The 21,732-nt window shown below is 47.1% G+C and overlaps 1 protein-coding gene across 6 annotated transcripts; it reads left to right on the top strand.

The window, feature by feature from the left end:
• The first annotated feature begins 223 nt into the window (after positions 1-223).
• ZNF384 (zinc finger protein 384) lies at positions 224-20,366 on the top strand. Of its 6 annotated transcripts, none has more exons than XM_021690760.2 (11): positions 366-399; positions 1,546-1,605; positions 7,495-7,565; positions 7,850-8,087; positions 8,323-8,370; positions 8,569-8,902; positions 13,527-13,751; positions 14,456-14,638; positions 16,166-16,244; positions 17,484-17,642; positions 18,214-20,366. In XM_021690760.2, exons 3-11 carry the CDS (start codon positions 7,500-7,502, stop codon positions 18,589-18,591), a joined length of 1,710 nt encoding a protein of 569 aa, XP_021546435.1. In that variant the 5' UTR covers positions 366-399; positions 1,546-1,605; positions 7,495-7,499; the 3' UTR covers positions 18,592-20,366. The 6 variants fall into 6 exon arrangements, with proteins under 6 accessions (XP_021546434.1, XP_021546435.1, XP_044771403.1 ...); XM_044915468.1 differs by lacking the exon at positions 8,323-8,370 and adding an exon at positions 9,764-9,856; XM_044915469.1 differs by lacking the exons at positions 366-399; positions 14,456-14,638 and adding exons at positions 940-1,046; positions 9,764-9,856.
• Positions 20,367-21,732: the final 1,366 nt, after the last annotated feature.

Raw genomic sequence — 21,732 nt, forward strand, 5'->3', positions numbered from 1 at the left:
CCGGGACCGCAATTCTGAAGGTTCAGCTTCTGCCCTTAGCGGAATCCGCCTTCGCTTCCGTTGTGGCGTCACATCCACACAGGACTCTATCGCGTCCCTGGGCAGAAGCCACTTCCGCCCCTACTTGTCGTAACTTCTGCCCTGAGTATCCCGGAGCGCTGGCAGCGCCGGATATGCTCTGCCGCTCCCGGAAGTGACTCGACCTTTGCATTCCCCCCCCCTTTCCCCTTTACCGCCCCCCCTGCATTGCCGTTTCCCTCCCTCCCCCCTTTTCGTTTCCGGCGCTCCCGCCTTCTCTCCGCCGCAGCTCTACTCCGAGTCTGTTGGGGGGAGGGAGGGAGGGAGGGGGCGTGGAGGAATCGGGGTTCTCGGAAGCACGAGCTGCAGCACCACTTCCGGGTGAGTGTTAGGGGAGGGAGGGCCGGAGGGAGGGGGCCACCCACTGCCTCGCGCCCCCGCCCTGCGGGTGTCTCGCGCGCATTCCGTGCGTGTGAGTGTGTGGGTCTGTCTCGCGCCGAAAGTGCGTGCCCGCGCGCTCCGCCTCGCGCTCTTCCCCCCTCCCTTCGCCCCCTGCTGGTCCTCCCGCCCCACTCGGCTCCCTCCTTTCCCAGCAAACGCCGCCCCTCCCGCGCTCTGGCTCAGGCTCTGGCGCCGCCGCAGCCGTCGCCGCCGGGTGAGTCTCGCGCCGCTGCAGTTGGCGCGCGCCAAGCTCTCTGCTCCTCCCCCCTCCCCTTTTCCTTGGGGGGGGCGTGGAAGGGGGGGTCCACGGTGTGACTGTATGTGTGTCCGTCCCGGAACCGGAAGTGGTTGTTGGAGGAGCGGGCGATGGGGAGGAATGGGGGGGCTTAGGGGGCGGGTGTCTGTCTGGTGGGTGGCAGAGTTCAGCTCCCTGGAGGGGAAGGAGGGACGTCCCAAAGAAGGGTCTTTGAGGAAGGGGTGGGGGGTGACATCAGGAGAAGGCTCCCAGGGGCTGTCTCAGGGGAGCGAAGGTGTTTTGGGGACAGCTGGGGTGTCCAATAGGTAGACCCCTGTGCAGGCTGAGGGAGGTACTTCTTGGCGCAAGGCCTTGGGTAGGCAGGGGCGAAGTCCTCGAAGAAGTGGGGGGGAGGCCAGAGGAAGTGGCTGGGCCTGAACTGGCACTGTGCCTGACACAAGGGCTTGTGCATCCCCCTAGTCTTCAGCTTTGCCTTCTGAGGCAATCCTCAGGGGGCAGGGGCCCATCTCTTCCTCCAACTCCTCTGTTCTCTGACTCCTGCTTACCCGTGGCCCTGGGGAATGAAGAAGAGCCAGTGTCTGAGCCCAGGAGTGGAACCCAAACACTGGTGATAGAGTTCATCTTAGTTCCTGGGAATTGGATTTATTTCCCTTGTATCCACATAGTGGGTGGCACTACACTCCTTATTATCCCATTGCATCTTTGGATTTTGGGGGTCTGCCTGCCTTCCAGACTGACTGCTGACGGTCAAAAGAATTCCTGAGGTTCTCCACAGTTCCCTGGTGGCTGCACCCTTACTGGCCCCTGTAACCCAGACAATTTGTTTACAGAAAGTTCAGGAGCCCTGGAAAGGAGAAGGAATAAGACGACAGGAGGAAGAGAGAGAGAGGGTAAGACAATTTGGGGTTAATGGCTTTTCTGGTTTGGGGGGAGAAGGGGTCATAATTAAATGGGCTTCTTGGGGACGATGTGACAGAATTCTTCTAGTAATAGCAATTTTAATACTGGTGTTTGTTGTGAGAGAAAAATGATCTCTTGAAGATACCCAGGAAGTTTTTGTGTAAAAAGTTAGCACTGTACCCCATCACTTTCCATTCCCACCAGTATTCAGAAATGATTTATGAAATGTCCAGGTGAAATCACTGAGTAGGGTTGCGTTGTGTCCAAAGGAGAAATTTATTCTGCTCTAGGGACAAATGGGCCCCAGTCGCCAGTATAGTCCTTGTGGTATAGCTTATGGAATTGCTTTCCTGGATTTGGAACAAGCAGAGTTGAGTTTAGAGTGGAGTTCATAATCTTAATGTCACAGAGGAGTGCTTCAAGTGGACCTGTTTAGTGATTAGTATCTGTGACACAGGGTTATTTCAGTTTGGTGTGTCAGGGTGAAGTTTTCAGAAAAAAAAAAAAAAAAAAAAAAAAAACCAAAACCTGGTTCGTGGTAGTTTGAAGTAAAGTGGATAAAATTGTATGGAGTGAACTTCAGAAGTAGGTCTGGAAGAATTCAAAATAATGAGGTTTGATGGTGGTAGCGTTTTAGGTAGTCTGAAAATGACAATGTGAGACCCAAAAGAGTTTGAGTTCAGAGCTTATAATCCTAGAGATGTCTTCTAAGGACCAATTCCAATCTGGTTTATAAAATTTATTCCCCATAGGCTCCTGAGCCAAGTTGATAATTAAATATTAAGTGCATATTTCCTTTTCTCCAACTGCCCCGCCCCCTTTTCCCTGCCCACTTTTTTTTTTTTTTTTTTTGCCTCATATTTCCCAGATCCATCATTTATAGTGAAGTAGGCAGGACAGGGGGAACCACTGTGCTCTTCTTCCCACAGGGTACTGGGTACCATAGTCCAGCGGTACCCAGGGTAGACATTGCTGGCTCAGATTGCCAACTTTGTGGTGGTAGTGGTCCTGTTGCTGTGTTTGGGCATGGTGTGATGGTCTTTCCCAGTAGAATTGGGATAAACCTATTCTGGGTTATTTTGGACTTGGAAGAGTTCACAGATGGTAGGAAGGCCCCCAAATTCTATTGGGATGGCCCTTGCTGAGTGCCGTTAGAACCTGAGGAAAAAGATTTTGTTTCTTTACTGAGAGAAAAATGGTTCTCTGTGTTTCTTCATTTCAAGTCCTTAGCTAATATTGCAGCCTTCCTGCAGTTGTGCATTTTGGAGCAGTTTTTAGAGTGTCTGAGGTCCGTGGGTCAAGTTCTTTCTGCAGTTGAGTTTGGGTTGATTGTTCTTCGCATCTCTATTTATTGTTGGTGCTTCTAGTTGATGATTACTGAGCTGGAGGCTATAGACCTGATACTCTTGGGTAGTACCTTTGTAATTATGTGGTCTTTATGTAATTGTCAGTAATTGTCACTAGTAGTCCTCGGTACATGGAAGTATTTCCCTAACTCTCTTCCTTTTGGGAGCACTTGAAGCATTTTATTTCTTTTTCTTTTTTGAGCTGCCTCCCATCACCATATGCCTTATGAATTTGTTTTAAGGGGTTTATTCTCCTCTATCCTCTACCCAAATAGAAACTTAGTAGAATAGTAAATTATTCAGAGTCAACCACTGATGTGGGACCTAGAATTAGATTCCAGAAGTCTTGATTTCTAGGTTCATTCTCCAGCTACTACACTTGGTTGGAGCAAGTCTTTCATGATTTTCTCAAGACTTGTTGTGTTAATACTGCTTTCCTGAGGAAAAATCGGGCTTTATTTGAAAAACAACAATTTTTTTAAATGTAGTAAGTACCAGGAAAGAGACTGTAGTCTTTTTACCATGTCTACCAAAACCACATGCTGCAGGCGGTGGCATCTTTGTTCCTGAATGGCTGGTTGCGCTGTGGAAGGATGGACAGATGGACAAAGCTCTGGTGCAAGAGTTCAAGACTTACTAAATGTTTCGTGGGTGTTACTTAATAATTGTCTTTTTTCTTCACCTCCTCAGTGCTTCCAAGATTTTTTTTGAGATTGGAAAAGAAATGTGTAGTTCTTTGACCCTCTTGAAAGAAAAATACTGTTCAACTTAATTATAGTAAACCTTCCTTTTTGTTAACAGAATGCTTGAGGTATGCTGCAATAGTAAAGTTGAAATTAGAACCCAGATTTTCAATCTGCCAACATTCTTCTTTCTACTTACTATGTTTTTCTTTCTTTCCTGCTCTTTGGGTCTGTAATAAAAGCCTTCTACTTCCTTCCTAATCTAGGGTAAACCAGTTCTTTTTATTATCATTGATATGTTGGCATAATCATCAAAACTGGCACTCTGTGTAGAAATGGGGTTTCCTCATAATATCATTGGGCTTCTTCAGGTTTTAAGAATGTTGGTATATGCCTGCTTGGATGTCGGGATGGTTTGGGGAGGAGAATTATTCCATGAAACATAGAAAGTTAAGAGGTTAATGGACAGTAAAAAGGTATCGAGTGATCTGGCACCAGGAGCGCCCTTTTACACAACTCCAGGGGGCGCCATTTACATTGTATTCTGGCAAGAGCCTTCCTTCTTGGCTCTCCATTTGATCTCCTTTCAGGGATATAGAGATTGAAGTCAGCCTTTTCAGAACAGTAGTATAGCATATAGGTGTCATTTTGTAGGCAAATATTACTTCTAGTTGGGTGAGCAGAACTCTCCGTGTACCCCCCTCTTTGGGGCAGACATGTTTATCGGAAGCCCACAAGGCACATTTATCATTGTGTCCTAGGACCAGCTGTGGTTCTGATCTTCAGCTTTGTTCTCTTAACCAAAGCAGAGGGATAGCCTGGGTATCCAGGGAAGTGGAGAGGCCATTTATTCAGTTAACCCCTCCGGATGGTCTGGCCCTTTTACTCAGATTCCATTATTCTAAAATCAATTAACCTTGGTGGCCAAGTGAGGTCTCCCAGGTTGTGGACAGAGAATATCCTCTTTTAACTGCATTTTTGCTGTTATCAAAAATTTCATTTTTGGAAACATTTACAGAGAACTATCTCAAAAATGCATAGTCCATTCCTGGAAATGCTGTAAATTTTAGTTGATGTATCAAGTCACAATATCAGAGTGTATGTACTTCAGTTGTAGGGTTCGGGTCTCTTGGAGAACCCACATTCTTAACTTGCTCTTTGGTATCTGCATTCAGATCCCCGCTCTAATATTTACTATTTGACTCTGTGACTCCAGTTTCCTTATTTGAAAGGTGGGGATCCCAGTACCTACTTCATGGAGTTGCTGTGGGGATTAAATGATGCAGTCGTTGTGAAGTACTTCGAAGGGCTTAGAACAGTGCCCTGAACACAACGAGCAGTTAATAGATGTTAATGGTGATGGTGGTGGTGACATTGTCCTGTCCTCCACGTCACTTTGTGTGCTCCCTTTGTAAGAACCCACAGGGGCTCTTTCTCTCAGAAAGTGTTTCACCTGAGCCACTTGTAGGACAGTATGAATGGATCTAATCTTTATTGGCAGGGAGGAGCATTGTGCTTCGGAACCCTATCGGAAGACATTCTTATTTTCAGGCTTTTGGTTCCTCCCTTCTAAATTTTCACATCCCTAATGTGTTTACTTGCTTGACTCTTTTTTTTTTTTTTAAAGATTTTATTTATTTATTTGAGAGAGAATGAGAGCACATGAGAGGGGGGAGGGTCAGAGGGAGAAGCAGACTCCCTGCCGAGCGGGGAGCCCGATGCAGGACTCGATCCAGGGACTCCAGGATCATGACCTGAGCCGAAGGCAGTCGCTTAACCAACTGAGCCACCCAGGCGCCCTACTTGCTTGACTCTTTAGGGGGAGATTATAATTAGACCCTCCTTTCTTTACTCTGCAGCCTAATTCTCTACTTCATTGCCACCATATGCCACCACTCTTGTCTGTGTCATTTCTTTCAACTAGAAGGTTAGAGAGATGGGGATTATGAGTTATGGTTTGAGCCCCCTAGCATTGTTTTCAAAATCTGTATGTATAGAGTCCACTGTCATTCAGTCCATTAAATGTGGACTTGCATACTGGGTGAGGAGTTCTGTGTTGGAGACCGTGGGGAGGTCCAAGATGGGATCCCAGCTTCCCAAAAGGCTTGGCAAGATTGGATCACCTTAAACTGTGATCTGATCATTTCTTGATTTCTGTCGCCTAAGGAAGACCTGAGACCCCTTTATAAAATTAGTGCTGGAAGGAAAAGGTTAGCACCAATGTTGGAGATTGTTCTGATGTATTTTATAAGTTGGGGAGCAGGATGTGCCTGTGGTTGATTTCTCGAGTCAGTTAATTATTGAGTCTTATTTGTGTGAAGTTGTAGTCACAGGTTTGGTGCATTCCTCTCCTCTCCTTTGCTACTTTTTAGGAAAGAGTAGGCTGCAATTCAGTTCTGCTTCCCTTTATAGGTTTTATGAAAATCGAGAATGCTGTTTAATAGAGCAAAAAATGTGATGAGATTTCTGGAGAAGGAGAAGGAACAGGGTTACGTTTAGAGTGATGTCCCTTCTGTTTCTCCTCCTTTGTTACAGATTTTCCTAGTTTTCTTAATCTACTTCAAACCTGGTTTCTGTGCCCAGTGTACCCTCAGTACTTAGCAGCTCTGGTATCTGCCTCCAGCACATCCTCAGTGGGACCCACTCGTGGCTGTAAGTCACAGGTCCTTCTTCCCCACCTAAATCTTGGTTACTTCTGGTTCAGAGTAAGCAGCATGATGATAATGTTTATTTCCTGCTGTTCATCATTTCCCCATTCCAGCAGTTTCATACTCCCTCTTCACCTGCCTTCTGCTGGGCTGGATCTTTCTAGGTCCCGGATTTGGGGAAACTACTCTTGAATAACTGTCATTAACATACTACCTTGCTAGGAGAAGTGATCAGAGTGGGAAAATGGCGGGATGCCTAGATTCTGTACCCATCTGTGACTTGCAACATGATTCTGAAGGATTGCTCGTCTTGCTTATTCCTCCCTCCCAAAGTTTTAAGCTTAATTATCATCCACACACAGAGAAGAACTTGAACTCTCAGAAGCATCGTGTTTGAGAATTACAAAGCAGGGGTCTAGTACTGTGTTAATGTGTTCTGGTCCACTATTGTCCCTTTTCTGAATCCCTGTAAGTAGGAATCTGGGTGCTACTGCTACTCCTGGTGCTAGAACGTTCTTTTAAACTGGTGATTCCAGGTTCTCACTGCTCTGTTCAGCATGTGTAGTACCCAGTGCAGCACCATGAATGTTCTTAGACCTTGGTGGGTTTGGGGGGGGCATGGTCCCCAGGTATCATCTGGCACTGATTGTGATTCCTGCCAGTTTCACTCTTTAATTCCCTTGGGCATTTTGTGTTCTGGCCTAGAACCTTTTCAAGCTGCATAGAACTACAAATGTGTCATTTGGAAGTCTTAAAATGTTTTATTTCAAGGAAGGTGGATTTGTGGGATAAAGGAAAAGAGGAGCAGGGATAGGTACCCTGGCTGTTATTAAGTCAGTCAGTGATTTACTTCGTGTGACTGTGGGTATATCCCTTCCCTGCTAATGACTTGACTTTCTCTTTTTGTCACCAAAGGAAAGTATTACCAGGTCTGTTTCTTTGGGTTATGGGAGACATTCTATAGGTGAGATGTGTATACAAGTTCTTTCATTCGCATCTTACATAGGATAGGCTCTGTTGGATTTCATGCTGAGTGGCTCTCTGGGACTAATATGGCAGATCCTGAGATCTTCACTCTGAATTCCCAGCTGTATGGTCAGGTGCCAAAGAAGGGGCCAGGAATTCCTCAACTGCCCTTCTCCGTTGCTGCGTTTCTTCAGATTTAGTCCTGAGTGTGATGTGGTTTCTCTTTCTCTCTTCAGGTAGAATGGAAGAATCTCACTTCAATTCTAACCCGTACTTCTGGCCTTCTATCCCCACAGTCTCAGGACAGGTAGGTGGTGTTTGGTTTTTGCTCCTTCCCTTTCACGTACTTTTTTCAACTCTGAGCAGTAAGTTCTATTACTGTGGAGACTGAAGCAAGATAAATCATGTGCTGTTTCACCAGGTCCCCCATCACTGAGAATTCTAATTTCTGTCCTGGCTTCTCTCTGGAAGCACAAAGATATTATACTTCTTGATCTCCAAGGAGGACAGACCATGCAAAGTGCTTAGGGAGCAGACAAAATCGGGCTCTTTCTGAGGAGACCGCTTGCCTCCCCTTTCCTTTTCTTTTAGATTGAGAACACGATGTTCATCAACAAGATGAAGGATCAGCTGCTGCCAGAGAAGGGCTGTGGGCTGGCTCCACCCCACTACCCCACCCTGCTGACAGTGCCTGCCTCAGTGTCCCTGCCCTCAGGCATCAGTATGGACACAGAGTCCAAGTCAGACCAGCTGACCCCACATAGCCAGGCGTCCGTTACCCAGAATATCACCGTGGTCCCTGTGCCGTCTACAGGACTGATGACTGCTGGTGAGCCACTCTGCTCTTCTCCAATCTGAGGTGTTGATCTTCCATGATCAGTACCCCAGGCTGGAGGGCTCCAAGGACATGGGGAGTGGGATATGTGTTTGATTACTCAATCACATTTTTATTAAGTGCCTACTGTGTGCCTAGCAATGCGCTAGGCATTGTGGGGGATACAAAGAAGTAGAAGATGCGGTCCCTGCCTTTGAGGAGGTGACATTCTTTCCTTCTCTGAATCAAGGAGTCTCCTGTTCTCAGAGGTGGAGAAGAGAAGGGAGTCAATCAAGGGGTAAATCTCACTGTTAACCGGGGGTGGGGTGGGGGCAGGGGTTAGGAGACCATTATTTTTCTACAGGGTTTGGGGTTTCCTATATACTCTGGGCTGGGAGGGCGGTGGTGAGGGGTTGGTTAGACAATGATCTGGGGGAAATTAAATAGGATCAGGACTGGACAACATGACACCATCTCCTTTTTCTCCCAATCCTAGGTCCTGGTTTGGTAATCACGTCCCCCTCAGGCTCCCTTGTGACCACAGCCTCATCAGCTCAGACCTTCCCCATTTCGGCTCCCATGATTGTCTCAGCTCTTCCCCCCGGCTCACAAGCCCTGCAGGTGGTCCCTGACCTCTCCAAGAAGGTAGCATCAACCCTAACAGAGGAAGGAGGCGGAGGTGGTGGTGGAGGTGGCAGTGTGGCCCCTAAGCCCCCTCGGGGCCGGAAGAAGAAGCGGATGCTGGAATCAGGGCTACCTGAGATGAATGACCCTTATGTCCTCTCCCCCGAGGATGATGATGACCATCAGAAAGACGGCAAGACCTATAGGTAAGGATCAGAGCCAGGGCAGCAAGGGGTGAGGATCACTGTCTCAGCTTACCTACCCCCTTTGTGTCTTGCCCCTAATCGGGCTCTACACAGACAGCTTTCCACCTCAGATCCACTTGCATGTCAGGTGTTCTGTTGTGGGGCAGGAACGTAGAGCTTCCAACTAGCATTTCTCTAGTGACTCTTCCCCAGGACGCAGACCCATTGTATGCCTTCCTTTTTGGGGTTGTCAGCATTGACTAATTTTTGAATGACTTAACGGAGTTTCTTCCTTATGATAAGGCTTTAGATTGGATTTCAGACTCCGTCTCCAGCTCCTTTGTGCTTTCTACACCTTCCATTCCTATTTTTCTAAGAAACTGTTCTGATAAGCCCCTAACCTTAACCTGCGTGCCATCCACTGGTTCTTGGGCCATATTTGAGCACTGACTGCCTGACCCTGCATGGTTGGGATGATGGGAGGGGTCTGTATAAAAAGATGGGAGGAACAGGATATCGCCCTTTCCCCCCGCCTTGGACTATATGCTTATAAAATGCCTGTTTGCTCACTTTCTAATTCATGAAAGTCATTTTGATTCTCTACTTCCTTTAAGTTGTCCATTGCCAAATAGTCTTATATTTGCATGTGGCGCTATACAAAAAGAATTTCAGAAGCAAACTCTCTGCCCTTTGAAAGTTGGACGTCTTTTAATCCCCTTGAAAACTATCAAGGGCCCTAGTGGGTTTGGGAAGTCTGGTCCCAGGTTACAGAGTGGGATAACCACTGTCACAGCTTTGATGCAGACAGGGGCAGATGTGCATGGCTGGGAGACTGGGTCTGTCCTTAGTGTACCGAGATGGGCAATGTTGTTCCCATTTTAGGAGCGAAGGGAACTGCGGCACAGGAAATGGACAGAGCCTTGGGCTCATGGATTCAGTTCCCGGCTCCACCACGAACTTGCTGTGTGACCCTGGGCAAGTCCTTTTCCCCTCTCTGGGCCTCAGTTTCCTCATCTGTAAAATGGGGAGAATTCTGTTTATGCCTCCCATTTGTTGGGAGTATATATATCAGCTAAGATGTGAAATGTTGGGAACTTCAAAAGAAAGAAGCAGTAGTTGTCATTTAGCATTTATTTGTATTTGTGTTGTACACATCTACTGTGGAGAGTAGCCACGACTACAGAGTGTTTAAATTCCTCTTTGTAAGTGAAAATGAGGGGAGTGTTGCTATGCAGAAAGTATTGAGCACTGCAGAATCCCAGCTCCTAATCCGAAAGTTCACTGCAGCTTTATTATTACAGGTGTATCCCACTTTATACAATAAAAGTGTTCCTGGAAAATGTTTACATCATATTTTATAAAGGTACCTGACAAGTTTGATTCATTTAAAAGCATCTTTTATATATCATTTTATAAAGTGAAAATCCCTTTTATTTTGTAGAAATCTGGATTTTTATGTATTTGCTTAAAGTGAGGTCATTGTGACATGGAGATACACCTCTAGAAAATGTGTTGTTGTAAGAGTAATGGGCTAGGTCTCTGACACTCTTTGGAGCTTTGCACGTGGATCAGGGTACTCTGATTCTGCCAAGCGTTTGTTTTTGTTTTTGCTTTTGCTTGTTTATTTTTGGGGCCCACATTCAAGCTATCTCTGGACTTCCTAAACTGTGTCTATGGGAAGAAATGTGAATATACAATTGGAAGGAAACCCTGGTAGCATTTTCTACACCCTTAGTGTTTTTGGAATTCTTGACCAGCCCCACACCCAGGTGACTAAGGAGAACTCTGAAATTAAGGGCGCCTAATTATATTCTAGGTGACTGGAATTTCTTTAGAAACTCAGAACTCTGAAGTTCCAAAGGAATCTTTTTAATCCACACACAACACACACACACAAAAATAAATAAATCCCTATTTTCGTGCATGTGTGGGTCAACCACATTCATTCCTGTGGTCAGTGGCATTTGACTGGGTATTGTTGGACTTAGGTTCTATTAGTCTGGACAAGTCATCTTCTTTCTAGCTCTTTGTTCCCATCTGTAAAATGGGAAGATCAGTCACAGCCCCCCATTTGTCATGTGGAAATGTTTTGAGGGAAAATCAGAGTATCTGAAATTGGTTTTGAATATCTTAGGGAAAAAATGGGGTGACTCAAAGTTGTTATTGTAAACAGGGTCATTGCACTGCATGCCTTAAAAGGGGTCCCATTCTTGTGTTGGATGTGACTGCTGCCCACTGCCACAGTGCTCCTAAATCAGATTTCTTTCCAACCACCCAACACCTTGCATTAAAGGACTTGTGCTCTTTTATCTGGCTTCATAGGATTTCAGAGTTGGAAATAACTTTAATGGTCACCTAAGCCAGCCCCTTCTCTGTAGTTTTAGTCTTCTAAACATTCCTGACAGATGATAGTCTGCCTCTCCTTGAATATGTCTAATGTGAGGAATCTCAGATTAGGTTAGAATCATAGCTTTGTGTAGTGAATAACTGTTTGCCCTTTGGCAAATTACTTAACCTCTCTGAGCCTTCAGTGTTCCTTTCTGTAAAACAGGGATAATACTTGCCAGGTTGTTGTGAGGAGCGGAAACAGTGTGTCTCAAGTGCCTAACTGGTGTGGGGCCCTGGCAATATCTGGCACAACAAATGGCAACTATTATTATGGTTATTATGATCGTCATTTGAGACTGCTTATTTTGTTGCCAGTCCATTGTCTATGGATTTAAGTTTTGCAGATTCTTCTCTAGTTGGAAACTTGGATAAAGAGGGTTATTTTCTCATTTGTAGTTAATTTCATACTAAGGGTGCAGTTGTGTGTTCAACACTCACACATAAACTATGAGCTTTTGTTTGAGTTACAATGAATGTGTTGTTCCACCTGTCTGAGAAATTTTAGCAACCAAGGGAAATTATGGTGTAACATTAGTACTGTTTCCCCTCCAAGTGACAATGTGTCCAGTTTCTAACCTCAGTGGAAGATTAGTAGCATGAGCTCATCCATGGGCACTGGTACTGTTAACATTTGTGCAGTTTTATTATTAGAGAGCACTTGGCTTAGCTTTGACTGTTCTGCGGGTTTGCCGGCCCTTCCGGGGGAAGATATTTATCTCTCCATTTTACAGACCAGAAAATTGAGGTCTAGATTGATGAGCAAGCCTATAACTGAGCCCTGAGTAGAGCCCAGGTGTCCAGACTTCCATTGGCTGTGTCCTTTGGACTGTACTAACTATAAACAGAACCTGTGCGCCTCCCATATAATGGTTGGGCATGCCAGACGATAGCCAGGGATTGGCGAACTGGAAAATCTGGGAACCAGATTTCCTTCAGAGTTTTCAAGTGACCAGAGATGTAGAAATTGACCTTAATGATCGGAATTTCAGTAGAAACATTAATAATAGAGACCATACCCCCAAATAATGTAACATTTTTTCCTCTGAGGAGCGCAGAGTTCTTTTTAGTCTTGATCTCAGTTATTCTCTAAAAATTCTCCTGGGATCAGAAGAAAGCAGAAGTCATCCCCCCACACCATCCTGAGGCCAGATTATAGAAAGAAGTTGGGGAGGAACCAGAGCAGAGGGACTTTGTCCCCAGTTGCCTGGCTTCCAGGTGCTGCCCTTCCTACCAGCTCACACTGTGCACTGCAGAGTTGTTGAGGAATGAGAGCATTCCAGCTCACACACAGATAACTCTTACTCGATAAAGTCTGAATAGTTGTGGCTTATCTTGCTCAGAGGCCTCCTTATTTGATACTGTTGGGCAATGTCAGAACAGGAAGGATTACCCACTCAGGTGATGGGTGAAAGTATATCAGCTGCTTATTGATGTCAGCCCAAAGTACTGACTTTGGGTCCATGTGGTAGGAAAGAGGAAAGGTTTAGCATGGAAGCTCAGTGTTTCACAAATCTTTTCCTCCTAAGTGTTTGAGGGGAGACAGCCCACTCCCAACAGTTACCTCAGCTCTTTGCAAAAGTAGTTCTCACTTGATGGCCAAGGGGTTCGGGGGTGGAGGCGGCCGGTGGAACACCAGATCCAGGGTGCAGGCCAGACATACATGATTTGGAAAAGCCCCCCCAAATAATTCCTATCCTTCCCCACCCCCATCCCTCTAGGAATCACTGGCAAAAAGGAAGTAGGAGAGAATCTGAGAGAAGGCAATGATGTGAGGAGACAGGAGAGAAGTCCTTCTGGGGAGTATAGTCGACTAGTTTGTCCTCATTAGCATCTCGGGAACTTGAGAAATACCCAAGGCATGTCCTTTATAGATGGGAAGTTGGGGAAGGGAGCCCTTTAAAAGTCTGAAATCAAGTTATAGGCAGAAGAAAAACAGAAGTAAGTCGATAAACCTGGCCCAACGGAATCCACATCAGCCTAGAGCCCATGATAAGATTTACCTGTCTTTTCTGGTTGAATTTTTGTTTCTCGACACACTTAGGGAGTCAGATCCTTCGAACATTTATTGAATATTTGTATTGTGTGGGTCTGTATGAGAAGCTTAGACTATAAAGATCAGAACAGCTCCTCCTCTCAGGGCCTTACAGCAGAGGTACAGTAAGTGGGAGATCAGATAGGCTGGTTTCTGTGGAAGCGGAGGGAGGGTGCAGCGCCCTGCCGGTGGGAAGGCTCTAACCACTGCCCTCGCTTGGCCCAGGTGCCGGATGTGCTCACTGACATTCTACTCAAAGTCGGAGATGCAGATCCACTCCAAGTCCCACACCGAGACCAAGCCCCACAAGTGCCCGCACTGCTCCAAGACCTTCGCCAACAGCTCCTACCTGGCCCAGCACATCCGTATACACTCAGGGGCCAAGCCCTACAGTTGTAACTTCTGTGAGAAATCCTTCCGCCAGCTGTCCCACCTCCAGCAGCACACCCGGTAAGGCTGCTCTTGGTTTTACCCTGCCGCCTGGCTGCGAGCCCCTGCCCCTAAGGCCACGTTGCCTGAGCCTACTCTTCTCTCCTCATGGTTTCTCTTTTCCCTTTTGACTTGGCCCTTCGGGAGCCTCGGTTTGCTCTCATGACTGTCTGTGAAAAATAAACTCTCTATTTTAGCAGTTTGCGGGGGCCTGGGCAATGGTGGTCTCCAATCCCAAAGTCTGGAACGGTTTTTGTGGTTTCTCTCTGTGTCTGTGTTTGGAAATCTTCCGCAGAGCAGGCCCTGCTTATACTATATGCTTCAGTTCAGAGCCAAGGTGTGCATTCAACTTCAGGTCCATGGGGAGCAGGCGGTATTGGTCTTTGTTCAAATTACTATTTGGAAGCAGGGTATCTGTGGTGAGTTGCTAACCTTAGAACGAAGCAGAGGGTTGACAAGACTGAAATCGTTAAGGTGACCAGGAGCCAGGGGTCGCAGCTCTTCATCATCTCACTGCCATTCTAGCCACCGACGTAAGATCAGCAGCAACCTAGATCCGGGTGTCCTCGTCATTAGCCTCTCCAGGCCGGAGTGTGTTTGGGAGGAGGGAGGAGGGGGTGCTGTCATCCGTCAAGCAACATCATTTCACCCAGCAGAGAGCTGAGCCCATGGTGTCGAACCGCTTCCTCCTCCCCCCTTCCCTCCTCTCCTCTCCTCTCCGGCAGGATCCACTCCAAGATGCACACGGAGACCATCAAGCCCCACAAGTGCCCGCACTGCTCCAAGACCTTCGCCAACACCTCCTACCTGGCCCAGCACCTCCGAATCCACTCGGGGGCCAAGCCCTACAACTGTTCCTACTGCCAGAAGGCCTTCCGCCAGCTCTCCCACCTCCAGCAGCACACACGGTAAGGGAGAGTGGCGGGCTACTGCCCCCGCCCCCGCTGGCATGCCCTCCCCACCCCCGCCCCGGACACACACAACAACCCGCATGCGGGGGGCGGGGGACAGACCTGGCTGGAGGAGAATACGACCGGCGTCTGGGAGAAGAAGCAGCCATGACCCTGGAGACACAAGCGGACGCTCGGAGAGAACCTTTTTGGGGCACAAGCGGCGTGGGGGAGATGCAGTGACTGTGTGGCATTCCCTGATGCATGGGAGGAAGAGATGTACCCGGGGCAGAGACAGCTTCTGCCTTCATTTCTCTTGCTGCAAACACCAGTGCACACATCTCGCAAGATTTTTTTGTCCTTCGTGCCAAAGCAAGGGCATTTGATTGGAGAAGACCGTACCGCTAGCCCTTAGGGCACCAGTTGTGAGCAGGAGACATCATTGGCCTTGAGCTGGGTACCAGCCTCGTGACCCCTACAGCAACCAGCGAGGTTCCAAGGATGCCAGGAGTAGAGAACAAATCAAAACATGTCCAAAATAGTCACAGAGAACTAACTGGCCAACAAAATGAAAACGCTCATACTTCATAAGAATGCCCACCGTTTGTCCTGTGAATCTGGAGTGACTAGGAGGAAGTGAACCTGCCAACTGGAAGAGTTGATGTCCTTCAAGGGTATCTCAAGTTGAACTGGAGTCCAGACTTACTGCTCAGAAGCCTTCTCACCTGGCTGCTTCTGGATGCGGTGATTCCCCCTCAAAGGGGTCAGACATCTTGCTTTGCGAAGAGGAGGAGTCGGGCTTTCCTCACAAAGAGACACGTCTTGTGACGTTTCCAACATTTTATCCTGGAGGTCCAGAAAAGCACCTGGTCACAAAGATGGCTCTGAAGTCTCTGATGAGGAGCAGGTGTCCGCAGACCCTCAAGTCCTTGGCTCATCTCAGTGGAGGGCCCTGTAGTGTTTGGGAAAGAGATCGAATTGGTACTAAACTAGGCATTTCTGCCCTTAGGGGGCCGGACTGGGAAAAGCCCCATGGAGTTTCCATGAGTATTAATATCGCTGCTACTCTCCATAATTAGCATAACTCTGCTTTTCTTTGATACCAAAGCTTTTTCTGGGAGCAGTGTTCAAGGCTGAGGGAATAGGTTTCGGTTGTATGGTGGGGGCCAAGGAAGAAGTGTTCTATGTTTCTTTTTCCTTACCAATGTGTTTACGTTATGTTTCTGAACATTCATTAGGGACAGCTACTGTAGGAGCTGACTTGTATGTCAAATTGTGGACTGCCTGTGTCTTGGCTGCTAAGCCACCAGTCCCTCCTCCCCCATCAGAGGAGCCCAGCTTGAGCTGAGTGACGGAGGCAGTGAGCAGAAATCAGGCACTATGGCATGATCCGTGTCAGAGAGGAGCTGAGGCTGGGATCTCCTGGAACCCAGCTTGTACTCTCATAGGAGGGCAGGCATGGCCTTGAGGAGGTTGGTTAAGGAGCCAATCCCTGAGTGGCCTTGCTGACATCCTTTCCCTGTCTTCTTTTCTCATCCCATGCAGAATCCACACCGGTGACAGACCATACAAATGTGCACACCCGGGCTGTGAGAAAGCCTTCACACAGCTGTCCAATCTGCAGGTAAATGTTCCCCCCTCCACACGGGGCCTTGCGCATAAGACTTGGGTCAAAGTGCCATTTGACTAGTACAGTGGTTCCCGAACTTTTTCAGGACCCCTTTACGCCCTTAATTACTGGGAAACCCAAAGAGTTTTTGTTGATGTGAGTAATACCTGTCTACACAGAGAACGTGAAACTGAAAAACTTGAAAAAATACTTAGTAATTCATTAAAAAATAACAAACCTGGGCACCTGGGTGGCTCAGTTGGTTAAGCGTCTGCCTTTGGCTCGGGTCATGATCTCAGGGTCCTGGGATCCGAGCCCTGCGTTGGGCTCCCTGCTCCACAGGGAGTCTGCTCCCTCTGCCCCTCCTCCTCCCACTCATTTGCTCAATCTCTCTCTCAAATAATAAATAAAATCTTTAAAAAAAGTAATAAACCCATTGCATGTTAACGTATATAACGTATTTCCAAACACACACACCCAAAAAATGGAAAGATTGGCTTTTTTTTTTTTTTTTTAAGAGAGAGTGAGTGCGTGCACAAGCGGGGCTGGGGGGAGGCAGAGAGAGACTCTTAAGCAGGCTCCACGCTCAGTGTGGAGCTGAAAGCGGGGCTGAATCTCATGACCCTGAGATCATGACCTGAGCCGAAATCAAGAGTCGGACGTTCAACTGACTGAGCCCCTATAGAGAAAGATTGCTAAGCAATGATTCTTAATTTTACTTAAACATAAGGCAAAATAACCTGCAGTGTGGGGAGAAAGATTTCATTTAGATGTTTTCCATTAGACTCCAGCACGTTTTTAATGTTTAGCTTACCAGAAGATGGCTAGATGCTCCTACCTGCTGTGCTCAGTCTTTGCTACATTATATGTTAGGTAATCTCTGTACAGTCATGAGAGAATGAAAAGGCAAACGTGGTCTTACTATTATTTTGAAAATAGTTTTGAGTTTGGGGGCCCTGTGGAAAGCTCTTGGTATTCCCTAGCATCCCCCCATGCTTCACTTTGGGAACCACTGGGCTAGTGGGGCCAGCATAGCCGTCTTCCCTTTTCAGGCTCCTTGGATGTCCTGCAGGAGCTATGCCTCTTCCCTTAGCCTGTAACTCCTCAAGTTTTACTGAAAGCAGTTCCTGCTGCCTTCAGATGGAAGGAGAACCTGGGAGGCTGACACCCCAGCTCAGGGCTCTGGCATTAAGGTCAAGGAGGCAGGAAGGATGAGTCTGATGCACTCATCCTGATTTCTCCTCATTTTCCCAGTCCCACAGACGGCAGCACAACAAAGATAAACCCTTCAAGTGCCACAACTGTCATCGGGCGTACACAGACGCAGCCTCCCTAGAGGTACACCTATCTACGCACACGGTGAAGCACGCCAAGGTGTACACCTGCACGATCTGTAGTCGGGCATACACGTCGGTGAGTGCTCATGCCAGTGTCTGCCCTTCACTTCCCCATAGGCCTGCGGGACCACACAGTCCACCTCGCCCCATCTTCCCGGAGAGAGCTCCCTAGCTCCAGCTTGTCAGAATCTGTAAAGAGAGGCAAAATTAAACAGATCTATAGCTAAGGAATTTAGGGGGTGCCTGATCCCTTAAGCCTATAGAGAAAGATTGCTAAGCAATGATTCTTAATTTCACTTAAACATAAGGCAAAATAACTTGCAATCTGGGGAGAAAGATTTCAGTTAGATGTTTTCCACTGGACTCCAGGAAGAGGTGGTAAAGTCGTTCCACTCAAAGATCTTTGGGGAAATGACAGTTTTCCCTGTGCCGGTTGAATGCCTACCGTGACTCTGAGGGTCTCCCTCTCCTTCCTGCCCGATAGTGAGCACTGACGGAGGCTCCTGGGGAGAATTTGCCCATGGCTCCAGAATGTCTCTGTTGAAGTATGGCTCTATTTAAAGTAAAGTAAGAGCCCAGGATGCTAGTTAGAAGTAACCCCTTTCCTTCTCTTTCATCCCTCAACTCTTTTTCTCTATCTCCTTCAGGAAACGTACCTTATGAAACATATGCGCAAACACAACCCTCCTGATCTCCAGCAACAAGTGCAGGCGGCAGCAGCGGCGGCGGCAGTGGCCCAGGCTCAGGCCCAGGCTCAGGCCCAGGCTCAGGCTCAGGCTCAGGCTCAGGCCCAGGCCCAGGCCCAGGCCTCCCAGGCATCCCAGCAGCAGCAGCAGCCACAGCCACCACACTTCCAGTCCCCTGGGGCAGCCCCCCAGGGTGGGGGCGGCGGGGACAGCAACCCCAACCCTCCACCCCAGTGTTCCTTTGACCTGACACCCTATAAGACGGCGGAGCATCATAAGGACATCTGCCTCACTGTCACCACCAGCACCATCCAGGTGGAGCACCTGGCCAGCTCGTAGAGACCTGTGCTGCCACCCACTGGGAAGAGGGGAAAGAAGTTCTGGTCCCTTCTTTCTCCAACTTCTCTTGGTGGGAAAAGTCTTCTTCCTTGACAGGCCTTGGCTCCATCTCCTTGGGCCTCAGGCACGGCCTTCCTACACAGGATACCATGCTTATTCTCAACTCCTCTTCAAAAGGAACATCAGCCCTCCTGATTGGCAAAGGAATAATGAGCTGGTAGTGTAATCCAGCAGCCTCCCCTTCTAAGCATAGCTTTTCACAATTGGGGGTTGGTGCTCAAGGGAGGGATTTGCTATGACCTCATAGAAACTTTTCCAGTGTGGGCACTTACCCTCTCGTTACCCTCATAATCCTCAAAGTTGGGGCTGATGGAAGACTGGAGGCTGGTGCTCCCGGATCTCTGAGAGAAGGGAGCCCTAAATGCAACCAGCCTCCTGTTCTATTCTTGCCTGCAAAAGAACAGAGGTTTCTCACGTGCCCCGATCCCCGGGAGCCGTCTTCCCCTCATGGTCTCACTTCACTTCCTACCTAATGCTGGAAGAGGGAGATCTGGGTGGGGGTCAGACCCCCTTTATTTGTAAAGGGGCAAGGGCTGAGATGTGGTCCCCAAGGGGCCGGAGATCCCCATAATGGTCAAGGGTGGCTTAGAAGTGTGGGTTATGGTTTTCCTTGGAGCCTCTCCCCTTCTCTGCCAGACAAGGCCCCATACTCAGTCTCCCAATCCCAAAGCCAGAGGAGCTGTGGGAGCTTAGTGTTCTTTATGAAAGCCCAAAACAAGGGGTGTTGCAGAGAAGGGAGAGTTCAGGGCAAACACAAGGACTGGACTTAGCTCCCTAGGTGCCACGGTCAGTTGCTGGACACGGATTTATATATAAATATATATATAAATATATATATATATATACCCACTCATCACGGCCATTTTTGTTGTAACCATTTCTGTGTTTATAAATGCATTATCTCTGAGAATTTTCATATTTGATGTTTTGTTTATTTTTGTCCTTATTGTTTCTCTCCACCCACCCTGTCTTCTGGCCAACAGCATTTTTATTTCCTTTTGTCCTTTTTGTTTGTTTGTTTTTAAATCATGGCAGATTTCAGAGAAAAGAGAAAATGAAAAAAATCAGGAAACCAGTTGTTATAAAGCAATTTAAAATGAAGAAAAAAAAAACTTATGTACAAACCAAGGGGTGTTTTTAGAACCTTGTATAGAAATAAATTCGTGTAAAAGGATCAGAGGCAGTGGAGCTGCTGATATGAGCGAGCATGGGAAGAAGCTACCTGGGGAGATGTTCAAGGGCAGTACTAAGAATTTACACTAGAGTGTGTGTATGTGAAGAGTGAATGCTGTGTGATGAGACTCGGTGTATGTATCCCCAAGCATAGAAGGGCACAGCATTGATACTTAAAGTGAGATCTTGGTTTATGAGGGTTTCTACGTACAAATCCTGTCATGGGGCCTGCGATGCCTAAATATATGAGAGCAAGGTTTCAGTCATGTGTTGATAAAACCACTAAGCTCCCCATGAAAGAAATGGAAGCATGCCCTCTTGAAAGGGCTTACACTCCTACCTGAGCATCACCAGCTCAGGGCTAATGCCAGCCGGCTGAGTGCGTACATACATATATCTATTATCCATATCTGTAGGTTTGCAGTGGTGGGAGCCATAACCAGAACGGAGTAACAATGCAGGACAGTTGTAGTGCTTGAAAAGTAGAATGTGGTCAGGAAACCTGGACTTCAGCCCTGGCTCCACCGCCAAGCAGTATTCACCGAGAGGCTTCTTCAGCTGTTAAAAGAAGGGATCGGACTAGATCGCCTCCAAGATTCCTTTTTGAGAATTAAGGACCTTTAAGCACTGAAAACGTGACAAATCTCCAACATCCAATAACATGGCTATCTGTGTACTGCTGGGCAACCGTGCTCATGACCTAGAGGAATGTGGATGGTCCATGAAGTAATAATGCCCACTTAAGTTTTGGGCTCAGCCAGTCTCTCGGGTGGGCATCCAAGACCTCTCAATCTGCGCTGTGACACTAATGAATGTATCATCTATGATGAAACATGTCAATGTCTGCTAGCTTCCTGAATACTTCTTCCCCTGCTCTCGCCAATTGCTGAAAATGTCCTGGCTGCTCTATCTTCACCACAGCTATTAAAACCAGAATCTACTCTTTTTAAGGATTCATCCACAATCATAGCAAGAACTCTATGAGGTAGGTACTACTAGTCTCAATTTATAGAGAAGGACATAAGCACCAGAATAAAATTGTTATCCAGGGGCATGACACTTCGAGTGAAGTCTTCTAGATCCAACTGCTGTATCTTACCACTTGCTCAGTAGTAAACCTGAGGTTTCATCTTACCCTTCTTCACATATTTGGTCTAAATTAGGTGACTGAAAATCTTTCATTAAAAACGCTGCCCTGTGGCATTGATAATTATCATGAATGTGTGAGTTGGGGGTGCGGGGGACAACAGTCTCCAAAACACTATCTTACTAACACCACTATTAAGGTTATGGGCTTTGAGTTGTTTCCCCAGTGTGGTGGCAGTCTGTCATGCACTTGATTGGTTTCCATCCTGATGTAGTCCTCATTATACTGTAGCTGACTAGGATGACAGCTGGCCCACTTGTGACAGAGCTCCGTGCTCCAATCCTTTCAGAATCATGGTGCTAGTCACATATAAACTGGAAAACAAAAAAAGGGGGGGGGATAAAAACAAGGGGCAAGGCCAAAAATACTATGTCATTTTATACGTGAGAATGTATTCGAGTGTGAAAAGGACAGGAACCCTGACAACTGTGAAGAATTACAGCTTTATTGTGTAAGTCTTTGTATTTATAAGTACAGTTTATAAATAATGATTTCTTTCCAAGTTAAAAAATAATCCTGGGGAGCCGATGTTCGTGCGATTGAAAAGAAGTGCGGAGGGTTTAAATCTCGCAACACTAGCTACGCCTTCCTAACTTCGTTAAGAAACTAGCTCCCTTGAAGAAAGTCTTGATTCAGCCAGGACCTGCTGTGGTCACTAGATTCATATCCTGCAAAAAGGAGCAGAGTCCCCAGTCGCTGAAAAGGTATATTTATGGAATACTATCCTAAAGAGACAAGGGGGGTTTTTTGCCCCTCATTAC

The sequence above is a fragment of the Neomonachus schauinslandi genome, chromosome 5 (assembly GCF_002201575.2).
Source record: "Neomonachus schauinslandi chromosome 5, ASM220157v2, whole genome shotgun sequence".
Lineage (NCBI taxonomy): Eukaryota > Metazoa > Chordata > Mammalia > Carnivora > Phocidae > Neomonachus > Neomonachus schauinslandi.

What these genes read in the sequence shown, in the direction of transcription:
- ZNF384 (XM_044915468.1), top strand. Translation starts at nt 7,500, where the DNA reads ATGGAAGAATCTCACTTCAATTCTAACCCGTACTTCTGGCCTTCTATC. An exon ending in TCCCCACAGTCTCAGGACAG is followed by an intron (nt 7,566 to 7,849) that starts GTAGGTGGTGTT and finishes CTTTTCTTTTAG; the next exon opens with ATTGAGAACACGATGTTCAT. An exon ending in CACCTCCAGCAGCACACCCG is followed by an intron (nt 13,752 to 14,455) that starts GTAAGGCTGCTC and finishes CCTCTCCGGCAG; the next exon opens with GATCCACTCCAAGATGCACA.